At 35.5% G+C, this 24,178-nt stretch overlaps 1 protein-coding gene across 1 annotated transcript in view; it reads right to left on the bottom strand.

Moving 5' to 3' along the window:
* The window catches only part of CFAP47 (cilia and flagella associated protein 47), a 284,853-nt gene that overhangs the window by 78,309 nt on the left and 182,366 nt on the right, over nt 1-24,178 (bottom strand). The window contains exons 52-55 of the mRNA XM_088521979.1: nt 14,882-15,057; nt 12,458-12,565; nt 8,848-8,959; nt 2,919-3,023 (exon numbers count right to left, since the gene is read on the bottom strand). Coding sequence (XP_088378105.1) covers nt 2,919-3,023; nt 8,848-8,959; nt 12,458-12,565; nt 14,882-15,057 — 501 coding nt within the window. The remainder of the gene's footprint in view (nt 1-2,918; nt 3,024-8,847; nt 8,960-12,457; nt 12,566-14,881; nt 15,058-24,178) is intronic.

Below are 24,178 nucleotides of genomic sequence, written 5' to 3' on the forward strand. Positions count from 1 at the left end.
AATGACCCACTGCTTGGGTTTTTTTTGCACTATCACACAAAACATATGCACCATAAAGAGAATAGAAATTAATAAATAAAAATTGAAATGCTATTGCCATCATCTGCAATAGTGCAGATTTAATTCTAAGTAACCTGCCAGCAAAAAGTAAGGCAGTCTGTAACAGAGATAGTTCAAAATCTAACAACAAATCCAGAAATACTTGCCTCTTTATCATCATTTTATAAAGACACATTCAATGTAACACACAAAAAAAAAGACATTTTAATCTTGCTAAAGGTAATCTGTTGGTAAAAGTCAGCCAGGGCTACAGGATTTTAATAGAATCTTAGAAAGAAGAAGGAAATGTTTCCATACTAATGCAGCAACCACCCAATGCTAAAAGTCACAACATAAAAATAGAGCCTATGCTTTGTTTAGACAGCAATATAAATCTCCTTAACTGTGGGGAGCTCTCCATTATTCAAGCTAACAAGAATTAAAAAGCATTTCCCTCTATAAATTACATTTTATTTGGTTATATTTGACTTGAAAGTAACATATATCCAGTTCATGGTACTGATCCATGAGCAGGAAGCTAGCATGGTACATTACTCAGACTGACTGCAAGCCACGCACTGCTGCTACGCAAGGCACAGGACTAACCCCTTCAATGAAGCACCTTTGCCATCATGGCCAACTAGGCACTGCCCAGCACGCTGTAGCATTTGTGCACCTGGCTCATGGCCCTCCTTGCTACATCTGCCTCAAGTAATTCAATATATACAAAAGGCTGAGTGCACTGTCCAGGCTCCTTTTAAGGAACTGGTACACAGGAGTATTTCTGGCTAAACTGTGCATATCAAGCTCGAGCTTTGTTGCTGAAGGCTGAAGTTCATGTTCTGCAAATGAAAAAGGCTGTGTTTTTCTACCGATTTCTTTATGGTTAGCAAGTAAGGACATTTGCAGTCCCATTGCTTCAAGTGCTGAGCATCTTCAAAAAAACCCACTCTGACATTCTGTCAAAGTGAGCAATTAGAAAAAAGGATTCAAATAAAATTAGAGGCCAGTTTGGAAAATAAAACAATAGAAACAATAAATTCTATAGAAAATATTACGAGATACAATCTAAGACTCAGCTTCCTTCCTGTATTACTTGTTACTGTTAAGCTCACTCCATTATACAGGGATGCTATGGTATGATAGGAGAATAAGGTAACAGAAACATTGTAGAACTCTGGATCTGGGTTATGTTCCAGCTGACATTTCAGTTGTGCTGTCCCAACAGAGTTAATTTCAGATTTCACAAACTATAGTAAAGTGATTAGCACTAAACTTGGATCCTGCTTGTGAAGAGTTCTTCCTGCAGCTTCAAAACAGAAACAAATGAAGCAGGTTACAGCACAGAGCATTTTCTTCCAATTCATAAAAGAGGCAAAATCAGAAACAGTTAGGACTTATCCTGCAATACTATCATTAACTGATTTTAGATTAGTCAGCTACTCAGCTATCAAACGGTCTAAAGTATCAGTTCAGATACATATAATCAGAAAAATCATGGGAGAGAAATCAATGTTTTTTTTTTTTTTTAGGTTAAAAGTTGATTGAGGGTTCCACCGCTGACAGGAAACACCCTCCAAGTCGGCCAAGTCCCCTCGAAAAGGGCCGTTATGCTATGTCTGTGCAAATGACTCACTGTCAGTTATCAGTGTAACAGCTAGCACATTGAAATAGTCTGGGATGAATCTGGCAAGTATCACAGCGGTGAAAATAAATGGAAATTTCCAAAACACAAAAGATCCAGGCATAAAAAGGGGCATTGAAAAATTATAAAAATTATATAAATACATTGAAAAGATTCAGGAGATCCGGACAAAGCAACAGGAAGGATGAGCTTGTGACTAACGTTCATTACAGATGAAAAACTGGAGATCTGTCATCGCTTGAGAAGAGATGCACTGAATGACAAAATTCAGATGGCAAGGCTCAATTTGCTCCTGAAAGCCTTACATGAATTATTTAGTTGTTTTATTGGTCCTGGTTTTGATGAAGAATTATTTCTTTAATTTATAGATATGACTTCTGTTTACTATTAGGATTCAGACAAGACAATGGCAATGATTCCTGAACTAGTCTTGGACATGTATTATTCAAATCAGAACTGCTGGCTCCCAGTGCTTATCCTTAATAAATATTAAAGAGAAGGGATTCTGAAAAAAACATGTCATGCTAACACTGCCTAGAAATAATCTGTCTGTTAGACATACCTTATCAGGAAAAAAATGTGACATCACTTCCTTAAATAATTCTTTTTCATCATATAAAAGAATATTTGCTTTGGTAGTATTAATTAGAATGTTACTGAAATAGTTTTTAGCACTACAGTATTAATTCTCCAGTCAGCAGTCCATTAGGTTATCTGACAGTCCAACAAGAATGAAGAGAGGAAACTGCATAGAAATAGAATACCTTCTTCAACTAGAGGTCATGTAATGGAATAATGACATGTACACCATATTATCAATTTTTCTTTTTGGGCCTACTTGCAGTTTTTAGTCAGCTAGCAGGTCTTGTTGATGACTCAGCCTTCTTTATTTAGTTATCTTATTAAAAATAGGAAAAATTATAAAAAGTCAAAATGCTAAAATGCTCAAACTAAAAATACCTAAATACTTAAATTCAATACCTAAATTAATAAACATTAATTACTTGTCCCAGCTCCTAGTCAATACTATTTTAATAACATAACTGAAAAAGTATATGCAAGCTGAAGTTAAAATATTACAACTTATGAACATCGTTGCATTTGCTCTTTCTTTATGGATCCAGCAAATAAATTTTAACTTGTCTTTCAGACCGTCAGTCTTTCTTACACTCCAGTCAAAAATATTATCTAAACTGAATTCTAAGTGTGTTGGACAGAAAATACAGTACCATACCTCTGGACATTTGAAGATTATAGATGCCTTATGTTTGCCTCTTCCAAGTGCAGACGGACAGAATTTCACAGGTACTTTTGTTCTGGAATGAGGAGTGACAATCAGCTGTACAAATACAAAAGCAAAGCAGAGAGAAGATAGGATCAATTTTTTTTGAGACAGTTTCTTTTTTTCTGCTTGTATTGATGGTGTTGACATTTATGTGACTAATGTGTTCCACCAGACGCATTCTCTACTCGCAGCATGCATGGGCCACCAAAGCAGCAAAGCTATTGCAATAAGCAGTCTCAGGGCCAGTCACAGCACATCCTTTCCCCAGAAATGACTGAGCTAGTTTTTCTCCAAGGAGATGGGTAAAGGCTCTCCCAAATAGCACTGGAACAAGGCATTTGTGTCTGATCATACTGATGATACCAAAAGGTTATTATGTTCACCTCAACAGAAGTATACAGGCTTACAAGGGAGAGAGATGATAGGTTTTAATAAATGGGTGTTTATTTCTCCTTCTGTTTACCTTTCCACAAACTAACACTGTAAACGAGGTTGCCAGAATTTTCCCTTCCTCTGAACTACGCTGCTTGAGTCATAGCTGCCCAGGGAAGAGCACAGTAGCTGACTACACTGGGGTCGTGAAGAAGCAGATGAGCAGTGAAAGAGCAGACTTCTGAATAATACAAATACCTGCGAATAAACTGAATAATCAACTAGAATCACTGAATTCACAGTTGTTGTTTTAATAAATAATAGGCTTTGAATATCATATATATGTCTACACAATGCTTCCATGTGCAAAGATATGAATCACACTGATTAGAATTACAGGCAATCCCACTGCATTTTATAAAATGATACGTATATCACAACCAATAAAGTTCAAAATATCACCCTGTAACAGCTGGCACTGACAACTCCCTTTACAAAGGCAACGTCAGTCCTGGAAGAACGGGCTGCCAGCAGGCAGGGAAGGAGGGTTACTGCAGAACGCGCCGCTCCGCAGTGCAGCGGCAGCCTCCTCCTCGCTGGGTTTGGCAGCTGGTGCTCAAGGACGGCTCCGACACAGGCTGAGCGCAGAGCTCCCCAAGACCAGGCCTAACCGGTGGGGCTGCCCCTTGGCAGACAGAGCCGGGATGCCGGCCAAGGACTGGGACCACCTTGGGGCTTGACCATGCTGCCGCCTCACCTTCACGTCATCGTCTTGCACGTCATGTGGGTGAGTGACAACTTGAAAGCACATTTGCCACCAGCAGGCAAGTGACAGCACCCCATTCCTGTCACCTTTCCAAGTCCTCCACTGCCCAGAATAACCTCCACTACCTTGGCCTAAGGAAAGTTACCTCCCACACACCATCCTCATTCCTGTCTGGGAAGGGATGGGAATACAGAGTTCATTTAGCTGCTCATCATCTGAAAACAAACAAACAAACAAAAAAAATCCAAAAAGCCTAAATATCTCATTTCCCCTAGCGAGTTACTGTGCATGTCCAATGTCCAGAGGCCCTTTTTAAAAAACTGACCTTTGTAGTTTCACTTGCATCCTTGTTCCTCTCCACCCTGTACCATCCAGCCAGCTTTGCAGAACACTTACCAAGCACAGACTTAGAAACAGGAAGAAAAAAAACCTCTAATGAGCATGCCCCTCAATGTTTTTGAAGGAAATGGAAAAGCAAGGTAACAGCACACTCTCTCTCTCATAAAGGTGAAAACAGACTGGAATTCCATTTTCAATAAGCATTAGCTAATACATTATCATTGCACAAAAAATGCACCACCACAATGAATCCAAAAAATACATGCTATGGAGTCATGATAACCCACCCAAGTGCCTGCTTTCAAAGCCTAAAAGGCTTTTATTTTTGACATTACAGTCCTTTTTTTAAGAAAATGATATTATATTGCGCCGTATGACATTCTACTGTAGCCAAAAATTAATTTGATTTGAAATAGGGGAAGGGAAGGAAAGGGAAGGGAAAGGAAGGGAAGGGAAGGGAAGGGAAGGGAAGGGAAGGGAAGGGAAGGGAAGGGAAGGGAAGGGAAGGGAAGGGAAGGGAAGGGAAGGGAAGGGAAGGGGGAAGGAACTAACTTTCTACTGAAAACTAAACAGCTTTAAAAATATGAGGAAATAACTCTAACAACACATTTAAACAAGGCCATACATTGTGACAGCCATTCAGTAAAATACACAGAAGTCAACCCTTCCCCTGCCTTTCATATTGTTTACACAAACAAGTGTCCTCTAAGATACACATATCAAAGGCAACCAGTAGCTTCTTAACATAAATCCAATAAAGTAAGGAAATTTATCATTAAAACCCAGCTTATTCTCTACTCCACATGAAACAATACACTCAGCCATGAGCGAACTATTACAGTTTGCACACAGTGACTTTGAGCTGCACTCTCTTCTGACAACCTTTTTTTATCAAGTTGTTTTTCCTCAATAAAAACTGTCTTTCAAAGCTGATTAGGATGAAAGACAATATTTTCAAGAGCTTTCTGAAAAGTCTGGTTACAAGCTGGGAGAGTAATAACAAGCTGAAGATAAAGTGAGCACATGTTTCTTCTTAGTTATGTTCCTCATATGTAAGTCACATCATAAGTATAGGTGAATAAATATAACGTACATACCTATAAAATATCAGTGTGTTTATTTATATATTAAGAGGGAAAGAAAGAAGCTGGAGAACACAGTAGTACTGATGATTGAGAATATTCATCTATTAAACGCTTGACATGAACCCTGCTCTACTAGACAGCTCAGGTTAGGAAAAAAACAGAAGTCCCAATTTCCAACCTGTCCTCCAGGAACTGGTAACTCTCAACAATCTCATCAAAACCAACTGAAAAATTTTGCAGCAAATCTACAATAGTTCACTCCCATGGCAACATTTAGAGAATTCTGCAAAATTTTAAAAGATTTATTAGTTAACATGTACAATATAATGTTGACGAAAAGGGAAACAAAATGTAGGTGTAGCTCATTTGAAGAAAAATTAAAGATATAAAAATCCAAATCACATCAAAAAGAATCCTTAATTAATTTTCCTTGATAACTCTCATAACGTTTTTGAAAGAAAATCAAGATGCCATATCTCATTGTAAGCTGTCTTACGCTGTAATTACAAAGTTGCTAACAAGATGCATCTCATTTTCTCACTTTCATCAGTCTACGAAGAACTTGAATGGAAATGCTTCCTATTTACATGAAGCTCACAAGAGAATAAAATCCTTCAAATTACACTTAAAGCACCCCAAATTTTGGGAATAGTTGAGAGTTATTCTTCTGAACCTCAGGAATGCCCATTACTAATGATGTCACTATTTGAAATTTAATAGAAGTTGAAAAAAATAATCCCCTGTCATATTTCAGAAATTGGAAAAATAAATGCATACAGTGGCTGTTAAAAATATGGTATTCAATTTTGTGTAAATTCTGTAATATTATTCCAATTTTGCTTACACTGTAGGCCATTCATCTCTAGGAAGAATATTTTTTTTCCTTACATCTCTCTTGTATCTGATTCATCTAACATAGTTAAGTGACTCATAATATAAATTAATGATAGCCTGATTCAAAACCAAATATTTTTAATAGTTCCACATCTGAGATGACATAATAATAAATATGTTGAATTACATGACATATTTAAACATACTGATTTAGAATATTTGTAATTTTAAAATGACTCTATTAATTCTCTTCCATTACCCATCCTTAACAGGGAAATTCCTTCTTTGATTTACTGTTGTAACCATTTACTTGTTATTGTTGCATTTAACTGTTCATTCATCTGAGAATCCCTCAAATTAGCTCAGCCTCATATTTTTTCTGTAGACAAGAAAACACCTTTCCTTTAGGTAGAGAAGGAAACATGCATAATTAAAGCAGGAAATTTCTTCACCATATCACAGAAAGGCTGAAGCAAAATCAGAAGTCAAATGATGTGGACAGTATAATATATTTATACATGAATGAAAACTGCTATCATGGTTCATGAGAAAACAAAAAAAAAAAACCCAGTCATCTATTGGAAGTTTAATGTAGTGCTGTATGTAAGGATTCAACCTAAGATGCAACATAGCCTGAGCAAAAAGCAAGTATTTACACCCCACTCCCTGCCTGTGGGAAAGAGATCAAATCAGTTTTCCAAAGATAAGTCCACAAAGGGAGAAAATTAGTTGAAAAGGGGATAGATACACACAGAGGCTGTATTTCCATACAATGACATAAATATCTGACAGTTTTCTATAGCAAATGCCATCCAAAAGCTTTATTTTGCCTTTAATTGGAAGTGAGAACTATTGTAATTCAGAGAATATTTCAGAATTCAATGCCGAAATGATACTTAGGACAGAATGTTCTATTAGAAAGAAAGAAACAAAATTGCTGAAGATAGTGTTTAACGTGTCTTTTTCTAAACAATGAAATGCAGTTATGTTATGTGTGAATCTCTAGTAACAAATTAGGAAAACTGAAAGGAAAAGAGATCTACAAAAGTCAAAGTTGCAATAAAAAACTCTAATTCAATTCTGTGCCAATGACCTAAACATAATAGGTATAAACCTCTCAGACAATCAATATATTTTACCTACTGTATTTTTTAGTTCCTTCTTCAAATATCAATTGACAAAATGACTAGTAATAGCACTTGCAATTTTTAGTGAAATGTATGAAGATATACTAATATGCCTAAAAGATGCAAACATCTCATATTTTATATTTTAAGTCTGATATAATGCTAAGTATGATCTTCGTTTGGCACTAGTATACTTCACTATTTAGTTTCTGAAAGCCAGAAATGAACCTATAACAATCTTAACAGCCTATGTCTATTTTCACCATTCAACACACATGCTACCTTCTCAGCTCTGTTTTAAGGTCCTATTACAACATTCCTGTCCTCTCTGTCAGGAGAGGACAACATTCCCCACAATGATCCCTTTGCGCCTCTTATACCAGTTTGCACATAAAATAGCTCTGGTTGATGCATTCCCAATATCATCTGTGCTACCTTGGAAGATGCAGCTTTCCAGTAACTAGTTAGGTCTGTGTAAAATTCCAGTGAAATCTGAAACTGGCTCTGTGAAAGAAACCATGTCCCTCATCCTTCCTCCGAAATATTTCATCATGATGGGTGATCCCCAGTGCAAACAGTAACTCCACATACATGGTAAACATGGCTTAACATAGCAACCAGTGGTCAAGAATGAGGTCTTAAAAATGTCAGTGAAAATGTGATCCTCTCTATACAAACCTCGACCATTGAAATGACAAAAATGTTAGACAAGAAAATGGAAGGGTTTTTGTGACAGGAGAAAAAAGTAAAGTACATAATACTAAAAACAGGCTGAAGATTTTCTTAGTAGGAAACAGTCCCTGACAAGTTTCCTACTGGTAAAGGGAGGTAAAGATGAGTTTAGAGAACAAAATGTTTCCAGGTATTTGCCTGAAGTTTCGTTGAGACTAAATTGACAAAATCCAGGCCCTGCATGCTGGCTATAAATGCCATGTGTCGGATATTCTTATATGCCTTATCGTACATTAGCATTTTATCACCCTACCTAAATATTTACCCCGTTGATTCTTAAAATCTCTTGAAGCTTCTCATACAAATGGCTTATTTACAATACCTCCTTCTAATTCCTCCTAATAATTACAATGAACACCATAGTTCTTTTCAAAACCATTCCACAAAGCTTTCCAGGAAAAAAGAATACCTTGCTTGTTGATTTTTTGTTTTTCAAATTGAGCTATTATTATCTTTAAGCTATAAAATCTCGGAAACACTTCTCTGTATGCACTGTATACCTTTAACCATTAACATTATTTTCACTATCAAACACAAAATTTGCTTCCATGCATTTTGAAGAGAAAGCTGTCTTTTATCACTTTGTGAAGGCACACACAGATTTTTTTTCTCAGGCTACTTACAGGCCGTTGTGGATCAGTCTCAACTGAAAAATTGCTAGGATTGCTGTTAACAATTTCCAGTTCCAGAGTTTCACATGTAGGATTAAAGAGAGGTATGTACAGACGAACCCATCTGGAAAAAAATACATATAAGTATATGAAATGAGTATTAATTACAAAGCTTCTTCCATTGCAGTCTATTAGTAATCACTTATTTTCTTTTCTGAAAAATGAGTATTTTTGAAAATAAGAATTATATTTTATTGCATTTATCAATTTTCCAGTAGCATGGGCACATGTTTAATAGCATTAATTATTAATAACTGAAAATCAGCTTCATTTATACAACTGTTGCATTGCTCATTATAGCATAACAAATTGGTATTTTGCATGCGCAAATTCTATATTTCAATGGGTATTGTGGGCTGTCCTAAAGCACACCACACTATGCTCACTGTGTTAATGTGATGCCATAAATCAGCTGGCTGTGTATCTTACAGGCTTTTTCTTTGTCTTTTAATTATTGTTAATAAACACACACAAAGTGTCTTCAATAAGGAGCACAATTTTCCAAAGAGGTCAGAAGACTCCCCAAGATTCTTCTGATGAGATCAAAATATCGTTTAGCTCTGATGGAGACATATGACCATAAATCGCATTCTGGTTATAACACCAAGTGATACGCAAAAACAATTCAAGGTGAATCAGTGAAAACAGTAAACAAGTTTGAAAAATCAGATACATATATTGGTTTTGCAGTAATTTATCTACCTAATGAATATCCTCGCTAGTCAAAACTGTGGCAGGTCAACTGCCAGACCGCTCCGGGTATTTATTCTCTAGGATAAATGAGTCAGTTTATCATATCCAAATCAATAGGGGGAAAAAAATACAAAAATCAATGTTAAGAACAGAAGGCATTTCAGTCAAGTGTTATGGCTGTGACTTCATGCCCTAACCTCTTGGGTGCAGGTGGGCTACTCCTGACCTACACAGTGATGCGTTGGTTTCCATGTGATTCTCCACAAATTTAAGATACAAATTTTCAACACCTGAGTGGCAGATTTTTCTCATTAACAATTTCAAAGAATTTTATCAATGAGGTCTCAAAAGCAGAAATAGTAGGAAATTTTCACAGAAAAACTCCAGATTCATTTGGCAATATCCTTTCCTCCCATTTAATTACTATTTCCAGCCTTTAGTTCTTTGTCTGGCCTTCTTCACACATGCCTCTTCATTTACCAATGGAAAGTTATGTCTGAAATTTCTGTAAGCAGCCTATTTGACTACCATAGGTTCTTCAGGTGATCAAAACCCATTAAAAGCTGCTGTCACCTCACAGAGATTGATGGCACTTTCGGTGGCAGTTATGACAGAAAAAAAATCATATTACATATCAATAAAATCAAGGCCACTGAGAACATAATTTGACTGACTGGCACTTTCCATGATTCCCCTCCGCAGCCCTTCCATATCAGGATGGATGGATGAAGATAAAGGAGAACATCAAGCCAAAGGGCTTCTTTCTTAAGGGCATACACTAAGGAACTTAACACTAAATCTAACCTGACACAGTCAAAGTAATAGATCTGAATGCAATAAACTCCAAACATCAGGTTCATGAAGGAGGATTGAAACACAGACTGCGAGAATGTGTTCCTTGCTTCTTCCAGAATTGCTTAGAAATCAATAGTAAGGTTCATAGTTCCTGGCTCTTAAATCAGTTCCTGGCGATGTCAGGGATACTAATTCTTAAATTTTACAAATCGATTGCAAAGAATGCAGTGAGAACACAATGAATAATCAAATCTACATTTAGAAAGACATTAGATGTCATTCATACACACGACAACATTAAAGAAGAAGGTGGTAGAAGTTTTAAAGAACTAGAGGGAAGGGAGGGGAGGGGAGGAGAGGGGAGGGGAGGGGACTTTTTTTAAATAAAAAAAAACAACTTTATCCAAGTCAATAGTGCTCTCCAAACTACAACCAACATTTCAAAAGGACTGAACATACTCATGACACATTTTTAGGGGTAAAGCCCATGTAAAATGATCCATGAAACTGCTAAAAGCAGCATCATCATGTGAGTTATGTTATACAAGACTGAAGACAAATCCTCCACACATAGCAGCAAACATTAAGATGCAAGTGCTCAGTGTGCCTTTACAGAATATGTGGCTTTATTAACAGCTGAATGTATTAAAATGCATATATTTCTATAGCATCTGTTATAGAAGACAACTGCTTTTTAACGGTCTAGCTCTAGAAAATGTTCTAATCACTTAGTGATCAGAAAAGCATTTCAAATACTTCTTACCATTTCTTATAAAATTTAATGATTGCACATGGGTAAGGATTTGGAAAATGGATAAAATTTTGGCCAGCACTTCAAGGAAAGTACCGTATGCAAATGACACATGGAAAGTTCTAATGAAAGCGTTGAAAGACTTAATTGAACAAAAAGTGGGAAACTATGACACCAAGAGTATGAGACAGATGAAGAAAAAAGAAAGAAAGAGGTATGTCAGGCTTTTTATATTGCCTCACATTATATGCATCTATATCTGTCTATGAATATATGAAAAGACTATCACTAATTTGTTTCCACATATTATTGCAGTTGTTGCTGCTATTAATAATTGAAATAAATAGTACTGGTCCATTCTTCCTCTGCTATCTGCAAAGGGTAAATATAGATGACTTAATTTACTTAAGCAGAAGAAGTGCAACAACATACAATTAATTGAAAATATTTCTCCTTTGAAAAGGTAAAATCTGAAATTATTTGAGATACTATTTTTGATAGAAAAGTGCTGGACTTAATTCTTTACAACCTACATTTTTATTTGCAGTAAAAAAAAGTATGACTTCCTGGTCTGCGGCCAGAAGTAGTTCACATGCAGTGCATACTAGAGAAAGGGTGGAATGTCAGTCTGGATGAAAAGGTTTAAAGCTATTTGTTATACCTGTCAACGTCAGCCTGCATATTAAGAGAAAAAATATTTGAATTTTATTCCATTTTGAAGCACAGAACTTTAAAGGAAAAAAAAAAGGAAATAGTCAGTTCTACTGATTTTAGCTTATTAAAACCTAATAACAAATTCATTGCCAGTTAGACTTGGTATGAACATCATATATTAGCATTAGATTAACTGAAAGCTGAAATTTCTGTAACTCATCATCTTCATTCAAAATAATTAAAAATGCATAAAATCACTGAAATAAGTTATTAAAATATATGACATAAAACAATTTTCTTATTTCATTTATCTCCTGTATCTACTAACAAAAATTTAATCAGGTATCATTTTATGTTGTATTCTCTAATAATATACTAATTGCAAGATTCACTAAGATATAAAACTGAGAAGTGAGTGAAATTTAGCATTCAGAAAAGTAATGTATCCACAGAACCTACTACAAACAGAGAGAATAGGTGGAATAGCACCACTGATTTTTTCAGGTTCTTGAAAATCTGATCCTAAAATCCTCTTTGTCATGAAAGCCAGGAATAAAATTTATACTATTTTATAGCATAGTTTTACAGGATTATATTACAGTATACTACATATATAGTATATAGCATATATACTATACTTAAGTTAAGCATGATGTGCTATGTACTTACTTTCCAAGTTCACATTCTATTTCAGGTAGAGTAGTTGGCAAAGGTTTGTCTACAATCAGCTTCAGAGCGTACCAAAACTCTCCAACCATCTCTGACAGGAATATGACACTAAAGACAGATACATAAACTCCATATGACACAGCTTTTGTACAGAGATAAAAATTCAGAGATGAGAATTCAGAAGAAAAAAAGTATTAAGTTCCATACAGTGAATCTCTAATTAACTACCAGTTTTCCCATACTCGTTCTTGTTGGTACCTGTATTCAGCTACCAAAGCTGAATAAGAAGCAAGAAAATGTTCTCTTCATCTTTCTTAACTTTTCAGCATAGAAACTATTTTTTAACAAAAATTGAACAGCATTTCCATTGTCAGGTTATGGAGTAAACTTTACTTTCATTTTAACATGACAGTATTTCCTTTCTAGTTAGTTTGAGCTCAAAAGACAAAGTAATAGAAATACCATTCACTGATTTCAAGAAGGAAAAATTTTTCATATATAGTGGTGAAAACTGAAAAATAGATGTACATGGCTATAGGGGCATGGCAAATAGATACTTTTCAAAGAAATATTCAATATACTATTTGCATATAAAATTAAATCTTGCCATGCTGGAAATTGTTTGTTGGTAGGTGAGATATGCATCGTTGTAAACTCCTGTGACACTCTAACACTTTCTGTTCTCTTACAGATTTTTCTAGTTCTTGTCTGTGAATATCAAGCAGCTAATTTTTTAAAAAATATATGAAATACACTGGGCAAATCTATGCCTCACTGAAGACCTAAATTTCTAAATGAGAGGTAACTGTCTGCTTCATGACTTTATCGTTCCAGACCTTTTGCAGCACCCTCCATCCCACATGCTCCCATAGCACAGGCAATTGAGCATGGCTACAGAAAAAGCATAATAGCTTGATGTAGCTGGATGTACCTCTGTCCTGCTGTAATTGTGGTCCTTGGGAATTAGGTAGCTTTCTCCTACAGTGTATCAAAATGCATTGAAAATGTACAATGCCCTTTATGTCCTCTTTGCATATATCACTCCTGAACAGGAAGTTCCACCTCCACATGAGGAAGAACTTCTTTCCTGTGAGGATGACAGAGCACTGGAACAGGCTGCCCAGAGAGGTTGTGGAGTCTCCTTCTCTGGAGATCTTCCAACCCGCCTGGATGCCATCCTGTGCCACGTGCTCTAGGTGACCCTGCTGGAGCAGGAGGACTGGACTAGATGATCTCTAGAGGTCCTTTCTAACCTCCGCCATTCTGTGATTCAAACCTACTCTATTTTTCTTAAAGATTAAAGGGAACCTTTGTGTTATTATGACTTGAAAAATACTCTATCAATCAGAAATATTTTCTGACAGGAAAAAATGAAATATGATCTCATTCTGAGCTTCAGAATGAGTTATTTCTACATCATTCCTCAAAAAAAAATATTTACTGAAGTGTTACTTCCTATAAAACTGCACTATCTGCTAGCTATACTGTGTGAGAATAGCTGCCGTTACTCCAGTCTTGGGAAAAATTCAAACAAACCGAACAAAAACTTTGAAATACATGGATTTGGAATTTGCAAATACTGCACTTCAGAACACAAGTCATCTGTTTGTCTTTCCTTATTGCCCTCCTCTCCCATCCTCCACTAATAAAAACGAAAGCTGCCAATCTACTTATATCATAAGGAAATGAGGAACTCTTTTTTTAAATCAGCACTTCAATGGAATAATGTTTTATTAACAAAATTCCAGAAAAGCAGTCTTTGCTATTTTGCACTCTTGGGCTGTTTGGTCTAACTGGTTCAGTTAGGGACCATGATCAGCAGTAGCAACTTGGCAAGTAAAAGCAAAAGGTCATTAGTCTTTTCATTTCTAATTATCATCCTGCACAGTCTCTTTTGGATTTCCAATGAAATATTTTTTTAATTTAAAACCTCCCCATATTCATTAAGTAGATCATTTCTAATTAATGAAGGATTCCGAAACTAAATGGATTTCTGTAAAGATTGTTAGAGAGTTCTTAACCTGTTTTTAGTGTTGGTGGTGTTACAGTTTAGTTCCTTCTCTGCAGAAAAAGTGAAATCACATTATTCCCTTTATAGAACTTGTTATAAAATGAACAATTTATTTTAAGTTTTGAGAGGGAATTTCTAAATAAATATCTATTGCATTGCTCACTGAATTCTAGTAAGCTAGTATAATTAAGGGTTATTTTAATACTTTTCAATAAGATAAGTATTTTTCCTTCTCAGAGGAAGGCTGCGGTTTGGGGTACAATGTACTTAAAGTTAGAAATATTTTTAATTGCCTTTTTTTTTTTTTTTTCTTTTTTCCTAATGTGATATCTAGATACCTGGACCAAGTGTTCAGTATTTTTTTTAATTAGTACAAGAGTAACAAACACAAGTATCATGATATTGCAACTTACCTTGCATCTGAAGTGCCAACAGCAATTGGGGAAAACCTTATCCGATACTGAATTGCTTGCCTTGGCCTAAGAATTAATGCTTTTTTTCCATAAAGGGAATGATTCTCTAGCACTACATTCAAGTGAAGAAATTTCTCTGTAGGATTAGTGATGGGAATATCAATTCCAGTAGTATCCTAGAAACACAAAATAAATTATGAGCCATTACATGTAAAAAGAAAGATCTTTGTTAAACAAGCACAAGATGCTCACACATGATCTGCATTTATACGAACACTATCTGCAACTTTGTTCCATGAACTAACCCAAGATGGAGTAGTTGCAGCAAGAGACAACAAGCCAATTTTGCAATTGTAAACTCTTTATTTCTAGAAAGAAGGAAGAAAAACAAGTCTTCCTGGCAGTCTGTACTCTAACAAGTTACTTTGCCTGCCAAGATCTGGTTGAGACCTGCAAATCACTGTCTGGTGGGCTGATCTGCTTTAAGTCCTCTAAGTCATCTCTCACAAGCCAAGAAGAGCTGATTGAAAACAGCCATTCTGGAAGCAGGTAGAAAATTACAGGATTTTTTTTTTTTTTGCAAGATTTTTTCCTCTTAATTTTTTATTATACTATAATACTTTGTATTAAAAAAAAAAAAACAGAACCACAACAAACATTCCTCTCTGGTTCCTTTTTGCCACTTATTTCCTCTAATAGTGGTCTCCTCATCTTTCTGTTCAAAGCCTACAAAAGCTTTAGGTGAGAGCCATTTTTTCTCGAATATCGTATGGAAAACATAAGGTACTTCGTAGACACTATTAAAGAAGCACATTGACTTCCAATTACTGTTATGTATTTTCCCATTTTCTTTCACCCATTCAATCAATTTCTTTCAAAATAAGATACAAACACTTGTGATGATAGATTCCTACAGATTCACTTTTATAGAAAATGACTACTGGAAAATACTTAAAGGCATTTAATGTTCCATCAATAGCAAGATTACACCATAATTTAAATAATTTAAACACATTGTGTCAGTAGGAGGGGATTTAAAATTGCAATAAAATATTCTAAAATTCAGATTAATAGTTTTTACTGGTGTAAACAAATTTCTAATCTACTTCCCATTTTATTACTAACAGCTTAATTACAAACCACTGTAAAATGCCCACATCCTGTCCTGCATAGTTTCATTCCTGCATTAGTTTCAGGTAAAGTAGCATTCATTTGCCATTATTTAGTCCGGAATTATGTATTTCCCTGGAATCTCCCCGGAAGTTTCCCTTGAATTACTAAAAATGCTTCAAACCATTGATATTGCAAGGATGATCGAGAGAGCAGATAGATGTGTACCTATATCTATCTATTATACAGTCATAGGCTTTAACAGAATCTTCTAAATCCTTGTTATGGAGGCATAATACTAGCATAAATCACAAAATGCCCATCTAATTTTCAAAAGTATTATTTTTCATGAAAATACCATTTTTTTCACACGAAAGTCAAAAGAGCAATATCATAGGCAAGTCCCAAACACATTTCCAGTGGTACATTTAGTGCCACATTTCAATATATGGTTCAGGTTTAATAAATATCTTAAGAGCAGAAAAATACAAAAGCTGAAAAAAGAAGATTAGTCTTAATCTTCACCAAACTGCTCCATGTATCAGGACAGCCTAAGTCCAGGATAGACCTGCTGTGGTGTAGTATGTCTTTTATTATTATTCCTTGATAACTTGTGATCCAATTCTTGTGTACTGCAGGTCAAGTAACATAATCTAAATCAATGTAAAATAAAATAAAATGAAAAGCAAATATGATATAATATTCTCTGCGAAACTTTGAAAAAAAAATAGAAAAATGAGTGGTTACACTTTTATCTATACCAATAGCCTGAGTCCAGGTATTGGTGTAATGCTCTATTATCAACATTTTGCTTCACACGATGCTTACCAGGATCAATCTTTCGTGATATTACCTCTTAGCTGAAATATTTTCCTGACATATTTCATACCAAACATCTTCTCAGCACTTCATTTTCTACAACCTCCTTTTAGCAAGTGGATTTAACGGATTTAATATACTGCACAGCATGTATACAGCATGTGCAGTAGTATGTAATTTTATATTTTATTGGAGTAGAGAAGGAAACTGCAAAAGCATATATTCCATACTTGTCAAGCTGTCTATCATCAGCCCAGGAAGAAATCATTCATATAGAGAAAACCAAACCTACGTGATATTGCAATATATATATATTTTTAAGTGTATATAGCATATGCCAATGGACTATCTGTAAGGACCTATCCAGACTTTCATATATTGCAACTTTTGCCCAGCTGTTGAAGGTTTCTACTTTGGTATGGACAGATAGAAGCAATTGTAGAAAAGACCTGAGATGAATTACAACAGAAATGTTACATTAACATAATTATAAAAAATAGCACACCTGTCAAAGAACATGGCATAAAGGTTCTTTCATGATCAAATTAATCTCTCAAATCGCCATAACTGAGAAAGTAATAATTATGCTCCTATCCTACTGAATATTCTTCTTCATTTAAAATAAAGGCCACTTTTGTGTCCATGTAGATTGAAACTCAGTAATTATTCATCTTCCTGAGGCCACAGTCTTGATTTCTTTTTCAGATTCAGCAGTATCAGATAAAATTATAATAATGGGCATTTGTCACCAATCTCCGTATGAAAGCCTGGCACTGTCAGTGACCATCTTAGACTAAGCCACCATAAAATGTAACCTGGCTGAAATAGGTTAGGGAGCAGCAAGGTAACCTTTTCCATCTCCACATCTGAAGTAGAAAAAAAAATCTGCCAGTGTGTTAATGTAAGAAAGGACTTAATTCAGATAATTCAGCTTCAGATAATTTTACAGGACAGTCATTTACATCTGCTTTGTCAATAGTATTTTTGGAAAGCTTGACTCAGCAGCTGATAGACTTCCATACATCTCCTATTCATCACTGTCACAGGTCACCTTGCCGTGCAGATACATGTAATATATAAGATGTAGATTAGAGGGAATGATGGAAACCATAGCTTGAATTAGATCAATAGATGCATTTACAATCACTTGTTCTATGGGACTATTTTGAATGACTTTAATAAATCCAGAGGCTGCATTTCTCCAAAAAAAAAAAAAATCTTTTTTTCCTTTTAGAATTTCCTACCTACTTCACAGACTAGGTGGTATTCATAAGACCATAACAAAATACTACCTCTATTCCAGGCCAGTATCACTCAACAGAACCACTAAAAGCACAGCATTTGTAAGCTGGAAACACTACATTTTAGCTATATTACAGTCTCAAGAGAGCTATTAGCAACTACTGCACTTTCAGAGTCAATAATGCCTCAAGGAAAGGCAAGATAGAAGCACAGAAGTCTTCATCCAAAACAAGCCTCAGAACAGTGACAATCATCATTTGTAAGTAGCCTTTCCTCTGGGAGGTGAAGGAGATGGAAAATTTGAGGACACTTTCAGATTCCTAATAGTTTCTAATATATCAGGCAGATAATCAGGCAGTTAATTAACAAAAAACCATCTTTTTGTAATTATCTCTCTCAGAACAAGACTAAACCCTAGCAAAAGAGATCTTTGAGAATGGCAGTTAGGTGCATATTTAACCAAATCCTTTTCACTCTTATTTACCACAAAAATGCACAATTGCTTACAAATTTTGCATATACATAGAACTACAAAGTTCAGTTCCCGAGTTAAGTGCAGCTAGCTACAGTAAGTATAAAGCTGCAATTATTTTCTGCTGGCCTCACCAATTTGTTTGCAAGGGATTTATGAAGTTGCACCTGTGCTGTAGATTCATAATTCCAATAGCTTAGAACAGACTTTAGAAGTTTTGGTGAGCACTGATCATTTCTACATATTCGTAACGCGATCAATGACTGAAACATAACAGAATTACTTTCAGAACTTAATTCTAGTATCATTTGGTTTAGTTAGTTGATTAGATATTGAAACGGGTATATGCAACATAAGCATGCTGTCCTGGATTGAAAATTCTGCGTCTGATTGAAAATCTAGTTGCCTAACTACATATATGACAAAGACTACTCAGTGAGATGCTGAGAAATCAGTTGTCTCAGAACTGTCCAGCAAAAGGAACTGAACACTTTACATATTCCATTACTTCCAAGAAAAGTTTACTTAAAAAAAAATCTTACCAAAAATAAACTTACAACCACCTATCAGAACGTGATGATGCTATGGTAGAATATTAATAATAATTAATTATTACAACACTCTGACCTTCTTTAATAACTCCTATTATATGTGTGTAAGCAAATATTCTTTGTGCTACTACTCCTAGTTCAAGCTGGTATGAGTTAACTGAAAGTACTCCTTCATTTTTTAAACTATTTTCAACTCTGAAAACCCTGAATTTTACTGAATCTTTGTGACCATACTAATAAGATAGTACTCCACCCTGCACCAAGGTCCTCAGTCAGCAGAGGTAAAATATTAATTATTTTATGTGCCTTGAATCTTGTGTCTTGTGTCAGTAATTCTCTTAATGTATAGGCCTAAAAAGAGAATCTAAAATCAGTAAGCAAGAATGTTTCTGTGCATTTTAATAGCTGATACAATAATCTATCGTGGTATGGTACATACAGGGGTAGAGATTATTCTAGAACAAAACTGAAATTTTCTACTAAGAATGACTCTTTTATCCAGAATTCTCCATGAATAGAAAGTGATAATGTTTGTCCAGACTGAGAGGTAAAATGATTCAGAGAGAGAAGTCCTCTTCTCTTCTTACATTGTTATATGTAAACTAGAGGGCAAGCAATAGCAGTTATGGATTAAGTGACATAGTCATTTAATTATCCAAGGTTATTCTCTTTCTCCATTTAATAGTTATTTTTCTTAAACATGACCACTCAGTAGCAAAGATGAAATACCTTTCTAACTACTTGGTTTAAGTCTAACCTTGCATTATATCTCAACAGTAGTTAGCAGACGACTCAACTGTCATTTGTGATTCATATTAGCTCCCTGCTGTTATATCATACAACTGAATAATGTGTGTGGAAGGAAGAGAGTAGGGGTTCAGTTGCTACTATATATTTATCAAATATTTTCATTCACCTTCTAATAATTCTAACAATTTATCCTCCTCCCGAGAACTATTTATTTTATGGGCTCTGCAAAAATTCTCTGGTTTGATTTGCTAAACTACCTTTATTTAAAGTGATTAATAATTACAGCATTCCCAAATTTCTTTTTCTTCCACAAGATATGTTGCCATGGATCTTCTACAGAATGCATTTTTTTATGCTGCTGATTGTTATGAGAGCATACTTTAAAATTGATCTTAGGGATGGCTCATAATTTCAGGTTATTCAGTTAGTAAGAACATGGTCCAAGTGCCAGCCATGTATAACAACATTCTGATTACAGTTTACCTTAGGATTTATTTTAAAAAATGCAGTACAGCTGCAAAGTGTTGTTCTTCATCTGCCATTTACATAATTATAAAATATATTCCTAATTCTTTTTAAATAAGGAATAGAAACCTGAAATTTAAAAAGGGGCTAGCATTTAATTTAAAATATAAGATGGATCTATTTGAAAACAGCTTGTAACTGTAAAAAGCTCTCCACATAATATGACTATTGACATAATGCATTTCCCAAGCTGTACAAACTCCTGTTGGAATAAACATGTGGTTTCTTCTGGCATAAAGAGTTGCAGAACTTTGGGTGCTATAATCGGTCCTTATTGGCATGTAATGAGGCACAAATGGAGCAGACCTAGAGAGGAGATTAGCTGCTATTGCATCCACATAGTGTGTAAGTGAAGCTTTGCCTAAGAATAGTTTTAGCCAGCTCCATGAGCTGCATTCCCATTACTGGCATTAGATGAGCTCTTGGAAAACGCCTTTCAGCTTAGTTTCACCCCAAAGTGATTTAGTTCATGCACTCCAGGACCGCAGTGCAATATAAACTAAAGTGCAGTAACTGGGGATGATCAGAGGAGATGCCTTAGAAACATGCTGTTGCTATGAACTACAAGGCTAATGCAAATGCCCCTCTCTAGTAAGTACCTTCAGATAATTAAACAGAAGAAGCAGGAGTTGATAGGGAAGAGACAAGTTCCGCGGAAAAAATAACACATCATTTGTGTGATCTCATATTGCTGTGTCTCTCTGTAAGAAAACTCTGCAATTTAAAAAGATTAATTCTCCCAAATATGGCTTCATCTGTACAATTTGAGGGCATGACTCTCAATGGCTTAAAGACCTGCTCTGCGTTTTGAGGGGAACTATACCTTGAACCAATATAGTCTATGAGTAGAAAAACAATACTGAGGTAACCATTGCGCTATTTCCAATGTCCTACTACTACTTCCATCAGAACCAAAGATCACATCTGGAGTTGGGTGAGAAGAGTTTGAGAAGCAGAGGTAGAAATCAGACCAGGGGGAATCTCATGGTACGATCATTCCTCCCTTCTTAACCTTCCTGCTAAGGAAGATCTTAAAGACTTTTAGGAAAGGAATATGTTATCCCAAAGGTGGCTCCTCTTCACTTAACACACCATGCTAATGCTAATCCACCGTGTAGCTCAATTGTTCCTTATTTCATTTGTTCAACTGGCATTTTCAGACAACTGATACAAATAACTATGTGCTACTTTTTGCTCCCACTGAGATGTGCAAATCAGCTAGACACTGACGAGTGAACAGGATAATAGTTATCAACAGAAATGTTAGTTCTACACGCTAAACTACAGAACTGTAATGACGTATGAGAGAAAAAAAAGACATAGTTGATTTTCAGAATTCAGAAAGAATTCGAAAGCTTGCAGCTACTGATAAATAACATCCTGTGATTTAGCCTGTGCCCTCTAGGAGCCACTAATACAAAAAAAGCCCATAGAACAGCAGAAATATATTTTAGAACTATTTTCAAAGTAAAATACAAATTAAAAAGTACATCTTGCATCTTGTACCATGTCTACTGCTGCATGCTTGTTTTCTTTGCCTTTGAGATTCATTAGATTGCCACAGGCTAGTCTGGATAAGACAAACTGAAGTAAGAATACATCAATTCTCTCATGAAAGAAAAAAAAGGAAGAAACTCTTGACTAGCTGATGATCACAGTGGATGTTTCCTCTATTTTTTCCCCCTGAACTAGCTTTTAGCTAACTTATTTTAATTGACTTGACAGTCTTCATTAGGATGAAATGCTTTCTGAAATTTGCGTTTGTAGAGAGGGGGAACAAAGCTGGGTAGTCTCCAACATCAATACTCCTGATGTCATGCAGAACAAAACAGAACTTTGAGGGATTCTTCAAACCAAGAGAATAGGTAATGTGGCACAAGGGACATTGCAAATCTGAAATCTCCCAACTAAAATTATTTTAAGCACAGTGCTATGTAATTGGTTATGCAAGTAGCACAACCAATATAGTTGGTTGACTGCAGGGAAATTTAGAAACTTATGTTCTCTCAGCAGTGCCAAATCCCAGCAGAGATTCTCAGCCTAGACTAAAGGCTCAGGACACTGACAAGTCACACACATCTAGAATTTACACTGACTCTTTCATTAGGCCATTTGGCAAAAAAATGACTTCGAAGCTGGGTAGTGACTGATAAACTTGGAAGGTAAGGTTGGAGGTGTTAATTAGAGGCAGCATTAGGACAGATTGGGTTATTCTGCTTTCAGCAATACTTGATAATATCCTCCTCTGAAAAATGGGTTTAATTATCTAAGTACTCATAAGGGTACTCCTGTTTACCAAGCCTTAACGATCATGAAAGGCAGGAATCCTTCTGAGCTAGAACACATCCTTACAACCTTTTAAGGCTTCTATTACACCAGCTGATCTAATTTCTATTAATACACATAGGGGTTAAAAAATAAACCTCCATCTGGCTAATCTCCCTCCATTTCAGTGAAGTCCTTCTCTTTTCTGGAGTGGTAATGAGTGGATTTCAGAGTGTTCAGGGCCTGGATTAGAAAGAATATCTAACTAATGATGCTAAATGGCTTGCAACATGAATCATCACTACTCCTTATAATCTGGTTGATGTTAGCACAGAATGAATATATTGTCATGTTTCTCTGAGCTGAAATATATTGCTGTAGCCATGACATTAGCTGTTCATGCAAATTAAAAAATTACCATTATTGTTAGAAGACACAAACTATTCATGGTTGACAGTAAAACAGGATTTATCACAATCACCAGCTATAGAAGTAAGAAGACAAGATGTAATTGTTTGATAAAAGGCTGTACAATATATTTAATTATAAATCTTAAAGACTGGTTGCTAGGTGAAATACAACAGATCTTTTGATGAATCCTCATCTATTTAATCTGAGTACAATATAGTTACTTCTGCCTACAAAAACTAGTTTCTCTCCCCAGTAATTTGGGGATAATCTCAAGTCTGTAATATATGAAATGAATACATGCAAATGCATTTAAACTACATAGTAATCCACTGAAATATTCTAGCTTCTTGAAAATTCTGGGTCTAAGCCCAAGCCTCTTTGCCATTCTGTACATGTAATTAACTATTGCTATCTATGTCTCGGGCAAGTAAGTCATATTAATTAGTGTTATAAGAATTTGGAGCTGATTTCCTAGCCATTTAGAAAACATAGTCAAAGCAATTAGGACGTGGAAGGCATAGAACATACAAAAAGGAAAACTAAACTACCTTTATCCCACAATGAATAGACAACCAAGCAATGAAATAACTATTTTAGCTAAATCAAATCCTCCTATGTAGTCCAGAATCCCACTCACTACTTACTCATTCTCAGCATTCTCCTTTTAATAGTAAGAACACAGATAGGAATGAGAGGGGTCTTTATCTGTAATGCCTATGACACCATGGTTTCCTTTTTCCTTCCACCCTTGAACTAGACAAGGATGACCTCTAGAATCCTCATTTTCATGTCAGGAAATATTCATATTAATTCTTACAGTTTTCTGCATTTTGTGCAGATAAACTCTATTTTCAACTCTGTTAATATTCACCAAGCATTCACCAGGCAGGAAGAAGTAAGAGCTGAGAGAATCATGTGCCAGAGGTACCATCCTTTCTTCATCAAAGAAGATGCCATTCTTTTACTCAACAAGTTCAATTCTTCTTCTTCTGCTCCAAAAACAGAAAGTTCTCCTATTTTATTTAAATATTTTTACGTTTATATAACTTCACAATTCAGTTTTTGCTGCAACACTTCCTAACACCAATTTCAGGTTATGAGTAACACAGCTTGCCTGATTCTTCAGAATGGAACAAATAATGAGATTTTCCT

The sequence above is a fragment of the Tinamus guttatus genome, unplaced genomic scaffold (assembly GCF_059628265.1).
Source record: "Tinamus guttatus ecotype Peru unplaced genomic scaffold, ASM5962826v1 Tinamus_guttatus_pri_ptg000008l, whole genome shotgun sequence".
Taxonomy (NCBI): Eukaryota; Metazoa; Chordata; class Aves; order Tinamiformes; family Tinamidae; genus Tinamus; species Tinamus guttatus.